The following is an 11924-nucleotide window of genomic DNA, read 5'->3' on the forward strand; positions in this document are numbered from 1 at the left end:
TGTTACCACTATTCATCTGCAGCAAGTTTTAAAGCTTAGTTTTTAAAACCTTATGCTGTAACTACAGCCCAGCCCATGCAGCAGTATATTAATGACTAACCTCATATTGATTAATTGATTGATTGTACATTTACAGCATCCTGCCACGCAATTGCATTTGTTCCTAACCTCCTAACCATCGGGAACCCTCACGTTAACTTTTTTCAAGTGGAAAAAGTTGTCGTTCACCCTCTAGCTTCACTTTGGTTATATTATGGTAACCATAGCTGTGTAGGTAGCCATCATTATATACCAGCTAGCCCAACTGCAGTAACCCGACAAATGTCACTGCTGTTTAGTTTTATGTCTTCATTTATGTCAGAAGTGATAGCAAAGCTGTAGTTAATTTTTATTTTATTTTTTTTTAGAAATCTCTCAGTCAGAACATGGTATATTATATTTAAATAAAAACAGAAGATCTGTTTCTGCTTATTTAATCATTTCAGTCCAGTTCTTGTACCTGACCATTCAAGCCACGTAACACTTCTACACTACTATTCAAAGAGCCCATTTTAAGTTATATTTTTAAGCACTTTGTTACTAGCACCTTGTCACAATAGCACATCATGTATGAAGAAGAAATGATGGACTAAATGTTTCTTAATAATAGGGAGAAATTCAGCAAAGACCTGACACAGGAGTTAAGACCTTCATCTGGACCCTCAGTTGATCCATCCACTGTTCACTGTCGCCAAGAGAGGTGCAACGGTGTCCTTACAAGGTAAGGACGTCAAGAGAGGTACAACAGCGAGTGTTTACATCCATCTGTAAAACATGGTGGAGGTTTGGAGCTGTATTTCAGGCACTGCTGTTTCAGAGCTTGTCAAAATTTATGGAATTATAAATGCTGAAAAAGTACCTTCAGATTTTGATCCGCGATGCAATACCATCTGGAAAACAAGTGATTGGCAACAGCTTCATTTTTCAACATGACAAAGATCTCAAACACACTTCCAGTGCAGTGGATTGGCCTCCCCAGACCTCAAACTTCCCCATTGTTGAAGAAGTCTGGAATCATCCTGACAGAGAATGAAACAAAAGACTATATATCCCAGAAACACGACCCCCCTATTCTTCTTCTGAAGATTTTTTTCTTTCATAATTTCTTAAAGGTTTTCTTTTTTTTCTTTGAAACTTCACACTAACAAGCAAACAAGTAATAATATAATAGTATAATTGATTAATTGATTAAAAAGAAACAAAAACAGAAAAAACTGCAGTTTCAGGTTTTGTGGGATTTAGCTAAAAAGTAAAAGTGAAGTTAGTTTCAAGCAAACTGTAAAGGTAAAACTGACATTGTGTAAGAGAACAGTGCAAACTGCAGTAATACAAAGTGTGTACACTATAAAGCTAGGAAATAACCTGAAGTAACTGTTTTCTGTATGACTTGAGCTGTCTCTTACATCTATGTGGAGGAATTTTCACCGACTTTATAAAGCCGCTCCAGTTCATGAGAATTGGGGACGTTCATTTATGCACAGCATTTCATTTGAATAGGTTATTACAACGTCTTGATTTGTTTCCCCCCCTCTCCGCTCTGGTGCACTTGTATTGTTGGGATTGTTATCCTATTGCGAGATCTGATTTCAGCTCAGCTTTCAGCTCTGATTTCAGCTCTCAGACTAGAAGGTTAGGTTAATACGTTTTTGGAAAATGTATTTTCTGCACCAGAGGGTGTTTAACTAACAGTTTAGCAGCTACAACCATTCTTATACAAAGTCTGATGTTTTCAGAGGATGAAACGTAATAAGCTAAGATCATTTAAAATATAATGACTGTTCTTAATACTTTGATGAAAATCCTTTGCAGTCAGTGACTCTGCACATGACATCACCCCTGGACATGTTGTGTTTCCTCCCTTGACAAGCTCTGCGAGTCCTCCACTGGAGCTGGTTTCAGTTGCCGCTTGTTTGTGGGTCTCTCTGCCTCCAGCTTTGTATTTAATAACTGAAAATCTGCTCCATTGGATTCAGATCAGGTGACTGACTATTTCTTTGCCCTGAGAAACTCTTATCAGTACTCTTGGGGTCAATATCAGTTTACGGTGTGAAGCGCTGTCTGATCGGACGAATCTGCTCGGGGATGTTCCACCATTGTGCACTCATCTCAGATTGCTGAGGCTCTCCTAAAGTGTTTTCTGTTTCTCTGATACGTTTATTTTGTTTTTCCAGCCTAATATTATCACCATCCTTCAAAATCTCTGTGGACCTTATTTTGGGCAATTTCAGTAAAATGCTATCAAATTCAGGTTCAACACAATGCCAGACCCTCCTTTTTACTCCTTAACTTGTCAGGCAATAACAAAGGAACATGTTTCATGTAGCCAGTCAAGAGTCGAATTTACTTACTGAGCCTCTGAAAACAGGAAAGCGTGTATAAAAACTGGATGTAATGTTCCTAAAAAGGTATTGCAATGCTTTTATTAAACCCTCTAATTAAAGCTGAAAGTCTGCACTTCAGTCACATCTGTATTATTTTTTTCTAATTCACTGAAAATGCACTGCAGCGGTGTACGAAGATGAAAATGAAAAAACTAACTGTAACTATCTGGATAACCACTCTGTCCACGTTATGGGCAGCTTTCCCCCAGTTACAGTCACAGAATTTTATATTATATTAATAAATGCTCTCCTTTTTATCCTACATCCTGTAGAGACTGACAGCCATACCTCGGCGGTCGCTTAAACATCACCACTGCATGAGCTCATATTAGGAGTATGAATGCCTTTGCTTTCCTGTTATTCTTCCATCGTTTATTTAGAACACAATACTTCAGCTAACTTCATATGTCCGTGGGGGCTGTGATTTTGTTTTCCTTGATTCCCTGATATTTATTTTATTTTTTTTATTTTTGTTACCGTGGCTAACTTAATCTAATGCTTATGTTATGCTCATGCTTATGCAAGGCTTGACCTTAACTCTGAATTCCTTTGTGCTTTCGGGGACCCAGGAGATAATCTTGACTCACTTCCAGGAAACAGCAGAGTCCAATTCTCCTCAGTTTCCCTCCCCTATAAAATCCCCAAACGCCTTTTACACCAAATACTTTGTGGGGCTTGATGAAACTATCACTTGGAATTCATTTGTTGCTGTTAGTGAGTTTACCAGCCACAATGTCCCGTGGGTCGTGTTTAGACTCGCTGGCATCTCAAATAATCAGCTGTAACTTTTGCCTTAAATCTACATATTTATAACTGTGGCACAGTGGGGTGAGTGCTGTGTTCTCATGCCTGTTAAACTCCACAAAGGAGTAGGAGTGAGGAGGGTCCAGATTTAGAAAGGGTCAGACTAAACAGATATAAGACAACAACAATTTGAAGCTAGATGCACACTTCCTGTCTGCTCCTAAAGTGAGAAAAAAAGAAAAAAAAACAAAAAAAATTTTAAATAAAGAAAACCTTGGGATAAAACCTTTCTTATGTAAAAAAAAAAAGTTAGTTAGAAGCTAGTTTTGAATCCAACACACAGATTCCGGTAACAGGAAGATCCAAAGAACTCAAAGACGCCTAATTCTGGATTATTCTTTAGTCCGTTGAGTGGACTGAATAAAATTTCAAGACTTTAATACAGACTTTGGAGACATGTTCATACTAAAATCTGATTATTTTGCATATTCAAGGGAGTATTTATTAAAAAAGAAAACACCTGTCCTGTGTGTCTGCGTAGGTCATCGGTCATAGGTAATCTTAGAAGGTGACTGGGATTCTTTAAGTTTGTCCTCGGTGCATCAACACCTGTATTGCTGTAGATGTGCAGACGTCACCAACATGGCAACAAATGACCACCACACAAGTTCAGTGTTTGATAAACTGCTAAAAATCTCATGAAAATGTCTTCATAATGACTTTTATGTACAGTGCAAGTCTTGAACCAACCCTCATTTCTTTATATTTTGCTAGCAAGAATCAATGCAGCGATTTAATGAAACGTGCAAACACACATGAAATTACAGCACCACCTCTATTCTTCAGCACAGCCTGAACTCTCTCAGACAAGCTTTCTCGCAGTTTCTTGTGATGTAGTCTTCAGGAATAGTTCTTTACTTTCAAAGCTGTTCTTTGGATGTTGGCTGCCTTTTGTTCTGTTTTATTGCGTTTGGGGTGTGTTTTTAATCTGGCATACCTGATGAAGTCAAATCTGATGAAGCTTCGGTGAACAGAAGATAACTTTAAGATACTGTTCATCTGTTCTAGCTTTTGGGCATTCTTTTATGGACACACTCCAAAGCTTGCTGAAATATTCCTGAACAACACTGTAGAAATAAAAGTACCATTTTCATTCCTGTCACACTTATCTTTGTTTTTGTAGATTCGACAAAAGAAACAGGCATACGTGACGGACTACTAATAACAAAGTGCCTAAAGATATAATTTCAACTAGTTCTTTGTTAAGTTGTCTGTTATTGTAGACACAACACTGCCTCATGCCAGTGTTGTGTGTAGTGTAGGTGACTTTTTATGCTGGAATGATTCATAGGTCAGTATTAAGTGGCTTAAAAAAACACAGTGATTCCTCTGAAATGGTCATGCTTACCGACTGGACTGAAAATGAGTGAAAAAGCAGCCAATGTCCAAAGAAAAAGCTTGAAGACCCTTCAGAAAGTCTTATTTTTTCTTAAATACAAGAAAGTTGGAAGCAAAATATGAACAAATGTGTGGTGGCTCAAGACTTTTGCACAAGGCTGGATTTTTTTGTGCTGTTTCCTTACACGGTGAAGTCACAGACACTTTTATAGCGCCAGACCACAGCTGAGACCACAGACAGAGATAATACATTTTAAGTGCATTTACAATAAATGCATTAACTTTACAGCATTCGAGAAGTCTATAAACCACTGACGTCTTAAATATCCCGTGATTCACTGTAGACTGAGCAACATTGCATCTGCTCTTGGAGTTTCCAGGCTTTGGCATCTCTTAAGTGTCTTTGTTTTTCCAGTCTGCCAGCTCCTTTCTGTCTGCATGAGCAGGCATGGGCAGCAGCAGTTTACCTCTCAGAGAGGTGTTTTGTTTTGTCTTTTAAGGTCGCCTGCTGACAGAGACCCCCTCTCCGCTGCTCCTCACTGTAAACATAAGTCACACTGTAATGAATGTGTGACGGCTGGAGAGTCGGAGCAGGCTAAGTGCAATGACGTCCCGGGTGTTCTTGCTGTCTGTCGGGGCTCTGCTCTTCCTCACTACCATTTACAATAACTTCTGTTTGGGACAGAGGTGCGTGCTGCACCCAGAGGTTCATCACTGGGAAAACAGCACCCTCAGAAACCCTATGGAACAAATGATAGACAAAAGCTTTTCCACTTGATGTAATGTTCCCGCTCATATAATTTCTTCCACTGCTGAGCAAAGAAAGAGCATCACACACAAACAGAAACGTTATTAATTAGTTTGAGTTAAAAAAGAAAAAAGAAAAATAGGAAGTAGTACAGATGTGTAGTTAATTTGCTTGGGATTTGTAAGTTCTGATGTTGTTTATTACATCTGCAATTTCTGGAATGAATTAGACCACATGTGGAAATCCAAGCCACCCATTTCTAGTTAAGAAATACTCCTCAGAGAAAGATGATGACATTTCATGGAAAACAATTGCAGTCAACGTGCTCTTATTTTAATAGCTTTCTGTGGCTGATAGTAGTTGGTGTCCAAAATGTATGGGACTTTAATCATCACTGAATATGAACCAACAAAATGGCAATGCATTTGTACAGAGTACAGTATTTATGCTTACACTCATGCACTGGACTGTTTTATGTGGTTGGCCACATACGACGCACTTTGATGTTAAGTGAGCCAGACCTGTGAAACTCCCCTTCCTGTCACTCTAAAGACAGTTAACTACACATTTACGATCCCTGAGATATTTTTTATATAAGAAACAAAAAGTGCATTTTCAACAGTAAATCCTTTTTCTAAATGACTTAAACAGCATGAAGAAATAAATGTGTAAAATTACAGAGAACATATTTATTTTTTCACGCTGCCACCATTTCTTTCATTTACTACAGAATAACAGAAAAGGGCAACATGGTGCTGCAGCACTATGGCCTCACGGCAACAAGGTCCTGTGTTCGACTCCACCATCTGGCTCGATGGCTCTCCACCATGTTTGAGTGGGTAGTCTGGTTTCCTCCGACAGTCCAAAGACATGCAGTTAGTGGGGTTAGGTTAAGTGAATATGATAAAAATTGCCCATAGGAGGGAATGTGAGTGTCTCTGTGTTGATCTGTCCCGGGTGTACTCCACTTCTTGCCCTGTAAAAGTCCTGATAGGCTCCAGCCAACCTGTGACCCTGATAAGGATAAGTGGAACAAAAAAAAAGTTCTGTAAAAGAAAGACAAAACAGAAATTTCTATAGTAAATAAAAAGGTAAAGTAAAGAAATAACAGAAACGTTTCTGTCATTTAATTATTGATTCGTTACTTTATTACTTTAGTGTATTATGATTGTCAGTGGGAGAGATATTTATTAAAAGCTGTCAAACGTATGAAAATACTGACAAAAGTTCAAAACTTAAGCCCATCATTCATTTTTAAAGCCATCCATGGGGCCAAATTGGAGTCCTTGCTGGGCCAATTCTGGCCACCAGGCCTCATATTTGACACCCCCACTATAAACGATTTTTAGTATTAAGTTACTTTAGCAAAAGGTTTACAGTAATATGTGTGGATTATTAAAGACAAAAGGTTTGGAGTACCATGCTCGTAAACATATGTTGCATTTCTTTCATTTAAATATCCATCATCCATCCATCCATTATCAATTAACCTCACATTCATAAAAACAAACGTACAGTGTTTGGGTGGGGCACACTTTAAACGTGTAATTGGCATTTAAATTTTATTTTATTCTTCAAACTGAAAACTTTTCAACAGTGTTATTGGAAGCGGCTATAGGCACAGTTATCATATTTAACTTTACTGTTTGTTTTTGCGCGCATCGAACGCACATCACTTAATCTAGCGGTTGCCTCAAACGTTTAGATCTTTGTTTGTAACCAAATGTGACTCATATCTAACACAGAAAATTCCGCTGAAGTCTCATCTGTGACACTGTCGTCTCTTTACCCCCTTGTTCAGTTCACTTCCTGACAGACATCACTGACGGCTCACTGACAAATGAGAAAGGGAACGGAAATCCTATCCATCACTTCTGTCAGACTGCTGGATGCTTCAGTATATTAGAGACAACCCACCACTTTGCCCACAACTGTGCGCCACGACCTCTCGGTAACTTCTGGATTACTGGGAAGCAGAGGGGATGAGACTACCAGAGAACATGCCCCTGCTGAGTCATTATCTTTTCTTGCAGTAGGCTGAAGAGGAACTGCGCTTCCAAACCCACAACACACCACAGGTAGCGTCTGTAACTAAGGCTATCTCGTGGATAGAAATGGAAAGCTCAAACTCTACGCACGGACCTTATTCAATAAACGAGACCACGACTCAGAATTCACAAACAGACCGTGTCGAGAAATCAATCAATTTACCGATTTTTATGTTTGCTGGAGGCGCCGTTGGGAATTTAATTGCAATAATCGTTCTTTCGGTATCAAGACAGCAGCGCAAATCTTCAGCTTTCTACACGCTGGTGTGCGGGCTGGCGGTGACGGACCTGCTGGGCACTTGCCTGGCCAGTCCGATAACTATAGCCAACTACCTTAACCCCAATGTGCTGTTGGACCAACATGTCTGCGAGTTTCAGTCCTTTTTGTTGCTGTTTTTCGGTTTGACCGGACTCAGCATCATATGCACCATGGCAGCAGAGCGATACCTGGCCATATGCTGCCCGTACACCTACCAGCGGTGGGGAGTGGACCGACGCTTCGCGCAGAAGCTTCTGCTCTTCATCTACATCAGTCACATCTTCTTTTGCTGCCTCCCAATGATGGGCATGGCGAATAGCACACTGCAGCCGTCCGAAACCTGGTGCTTCATCGACTGGAGGAAACACGACCCCGTGTCCACCACCTACTTCGTCCTGTACAGCGTCGTTAGCCTGCTGCTGATCCTCGGCACCATCCTGCTGAACCTGGCGGTGTGCGGCGCGCTGCTGATGATGCGCCAGAGGGTCGTGCAGCTGCCCGTCACCAGAGGCAGCGTCCGCGAAAGGTGGAGAGCTCTGTCCTCGGCCGCAGAGACTCAAATGATCGCGGTGCTGGTGATGACTTCCGTGGTGGTCCTGGCCTGCTCAGCCCCACTAGTGGTAAGAGAAGTCTTTAATTAACGAGTGGTGCGCAGAGAAACTTTGTTGTAACACTGCCTGGCACTTATAAACACGAGGATTACCAGTATTGTACTGATTAGTATCGACACAGCAGTGCGAAACATGCATTTTAACGTCGTTAGCTTTAATTAAAACTGGCCAAAAATAATTTTACCCACTTTCCATCTTATTTTTCCTCTAAAGCGATGCACGCAGTTAGCCTGAATTTCACAGGCAACAACTGCCTGTGAAATAACGAGGAACTACTTAAATCTGTAAAAGGACCTAAAAGTGGACGAACGTAGTGCTTGATTTGCTCAGTTTGCTTGATTCCAGCAAATATGTTCAGTACGTTCAGCATCAGATACTCCAGAAGTTCAACCTAATATAATTGGATAAATATATATCCCACACACACACAACAATATGTATCATTAAAATGACTACAACTGAAAACTTCTGGTGACAGTTTAGCAGGGCTACCTTCACATTTTAGGCATTTAACTTGCATGCCAGTTCATTAAATATTCTTGTATATTTGATGAATATAATCTATATTGTTTTCTAAAGTCCAGTCATTACCTGGTCACAGTGGTTAGCACTGTTCCCTCACACCAATAAAGTTTGAGTTTGAAGTTTGAAGCCTTTCTGTGTGGAGTTTGCTTATTTTGCCTGTGTACTGTGGTATTAAGGCTTCCTCTCACAGTCCAAAGACAGGAGGTTAGGTTCATTCTAAACTGCCTATAGGTGTGATTGTGAATGGTTGTCTGCAACAGGCTGGTTACTGGTGCAGGGTGTAATCTGCCTTTAATTGGATAAAATTTGATCATTTCTCTTCACCTCATACAGGGACTTTATATTTTGGCTTTTCAGAAAAGCCATGAAGTGTTTACACTGTGTTAAACAATGTGGATTTTATTGTGTTAGAAAATAAAGTCCCTGTCTCCAGAACAGACTTTATTAGTCATTTTCTGCTCAAAGCTAACGTTTATTTTTTATACTTACAATGTCCAGCTAAACCCAAATAGCAGAAATTAATAATGCAACAGCTTGCAAAATATTTGTAACCAGAGGTGTAGTCTACATGAGGACAGCGCCTTAATGTTGAGTTTGCTCATTCAATCCAGGAATCCAGGAATTTGATTTGATTTGACAAACTTTTCTTTTTTAAGATGACAAAACAGGAAATCTTTCTGCTTATGAGCGGTTAACAGTCTAAAGAAATATATTATAACAGCTCCTTTCTTCTGTTTTAAGGTCCGTGTGTTTGCAAACTGCTTCAGTGATGAAAAAAACTTCAAAGCAGACCTGGCTGCCATCAGGATAGCCTCAGTTAACCCCATCCTTGACCCCTGGATCTACATCCTCCTCAGGAAGTCCCTGTTCCGCCGGTTCCTCGGTTTATCCAGGCGAGGCAGCAGCAGCCGCAGCAGCTCCCCTCCTTTAACGCAAACCACCCTATTTACTACCAGCATTGTGAAGGACAGCAGCGTGTTCACCCAGCTGATGTGCAATGCCAGCATCATCACTCAGCTCCCCGCTACTGTCACATTCACTTCGCGCGACACGGAGAGAGCCTCCAGCAGACTTGACTCTGCTGAGTGAGCACATATTTGACACCGATGAATGTTTGCTGCATTATGGTGGCATGAAGAGCTTCACACGCGACTCTCTCTCAGAGCCGCTGATGATGAAGATGTGGTGGGCCCACAGCACGGAGGGATCCCCAGAGCACCTGGAGGATTATTTATTGACTGAAAGAGTTGTATGTCACGGGGCTGACAAGAAAAGAGAAACAATGTTTGATTGAGTTGTTGTTACTGAAGTGCAATGATAGATCGAGCCTTTCCATTCTGTCCAACCTCCCCTTGTGGCTTCCGCCTAGCTGAGACACTCTTTCGCTAGATGAATGTCATCTCTCATGGGGCTCACCTCCACCTTTCCCCTTCCACCTTCCTCCAGATGTCTCTGACAGTGCCAAAGAGCCATCAGATGGTTCTTGTGATGGACAGGATCCTCCCTCAGCTCCAACAGTGTTTATGGAAAACTCCCCGATGGTTTGTGTGGGTTTCGTTATTTCTTTTTCATCAAGAGAAACATATGAAATTAATAGAGCACTGACCAAAATATGCTGATGGCTGTTTGTAATAAAGACTCATGTTTGCACTAGAAAATCAGTCAACTGTCTTTGTCCTGGAATGAAATCATGGGCGCAGAAAGAGCCAAGTGAAATAGTGAGAGGTCACATCAACAGGTCACATCAACAAAGAAAAAGTACATAGGATGAAAGAGAAGCAAAAAACCACATCCACTTTATCTCTTTCTTTATGACAAATACATTGAAAACAAAACTAAAAAACCCCACCACGCCAAAAAACAAATGCAGGGAAATCAGGTCATTAGTCATTGTGTGTAGGCAGCTAAGCTCTAAAACACTTTCGCCTTAATGCTAACAGTCTGCACTCCTGTGTAGAGGAACACTAAAGAGCTGTCACTGGTGGCTAACTGAGGCTGCCAGCATCCATCATAACATGGAAAGAGGAGAAAGTGAGCTCCGTGTGCCCAACAAAGACACGCTGCAGATGTGCGTCCTCCTCTGAAAGATCACGTGGAGCCACATAAAAGAAACTTGTGCCTGTTGTTACCATACCGACTTCTTGTAAACACAGTCTGGTGTAAACAAACATGACAGCGTACACTCGGAGCTTCAAGTAAATCATTCAGTTCTACTTAAAAGTGCTGACATTTGTGCTGCATTATTAATTTGTGCCCACTAGGGGGAACTAACTGACATTTTTTTTAAAAATATATCATCAACATGTGGTTTTGCCTTTGGGAAACTGGGAGATAAATAAGGTTTTAGCTCCTAATCAAATACCAAATTGCCATTTTATTCATCACCACTTTTTATATTATCTGCACAACAGTGGCAGAGATACTGGAAAGTTTTTAAGTGAAGAAGCACACATTTGAGGCCAGGAAGAAACATACATGACAGAACAGAGCAACTGAAATGTCATGTTAGATTTATACACGCTCTCCTGAAATTAAGCGCTGCACACACATAATCAAGATACTTGGACCTGATACTTGAAACTGTGCATCAACAGGGAAGAAAGGTGATTTAAGGGACGTTAATCGTGTTTCAGAAACTGCTGATCCGCTGGGATTTTCCTGCACAAAGATTTAAAACATCCAGTCAAGGGAGTTTCTCTGAGTGTAAATGGCTTGTCAAAAACAGAGGTCAAAGGAGAACAGATGTTTTGAGATGACCAAGGTTGTAGAAGAACATGTCTGAATGAAAATTGCTGAACCCTGAGGCAGATTTTATACAGCAGCGGGACAACAGGAGACTGGAAATACATTACCTCAGGGGTGGGCAATTCCAGGCCCAGAGGGCCGGTGTCCCTGCAGGTTTTAGATGTGTCCTTGAACCAACACAGCTGATTTAAATGGCTAAATTAGCTCCTGCAGTTCTCCAGAGGCCTGGTAACGAACTAATCATGTGATTCAGGTGTGTTGAGCCAAGGTGAGATCTAAAACCTGTAGGACACCGGCCCTCGGGGCCTGGAATCGCCCACCCCTGCATTACCTGGTCATTACCTGCTGCAGTATTTGGATGGACGGGTCAGATTTAGGCATCAAAAACACAAAAGCATGGAATCATCCCGCTTGTATCAGTGGTTC

At 40.9% G+C, this 11924-nt stretch overlaps 1 protein-coding gene across 1 annotated transcript; it reads left to right on the forward strand.

Annotated features, from left to right (window-relative positions):
* The first annotated feature begins 7169 nt into the window (after positions 1-7169).
* LOC309689644 (prostaglandin E2 receptor EP4 subtype-like) lies at positions 7170-10396 on the forward strand. The gene is made up of 2 exons (XM_082506215.1): positions 7170-8237; positions 9495-10396. The coding sequence occupies exons 1-2, from the start codon at positions 7425-7427 to the stop codon at positions 9840-9842; spliced, it is 1161 nt and encodes a 386-aa protein (XP_082362341.1). The 5' UTR covers positions 7170-7424; the 3' UTR covers positions 9843-10396.
* Positions 10397-11924: the final 1528 nt, after the last annotated feature.

Source organism: Aulonocara stuartgranti, assembly GCF_965226115.1.
Source record: "Aulonocara stuartgranti genome assembly, chromosome: 15".
Taxonomy (NCBI): Eukaryota; Metazoa; Chordata; class Actinopteri; order Cichliformes; family Cichlidae; genus Aulonocara; species Aulonocara stuartgranti.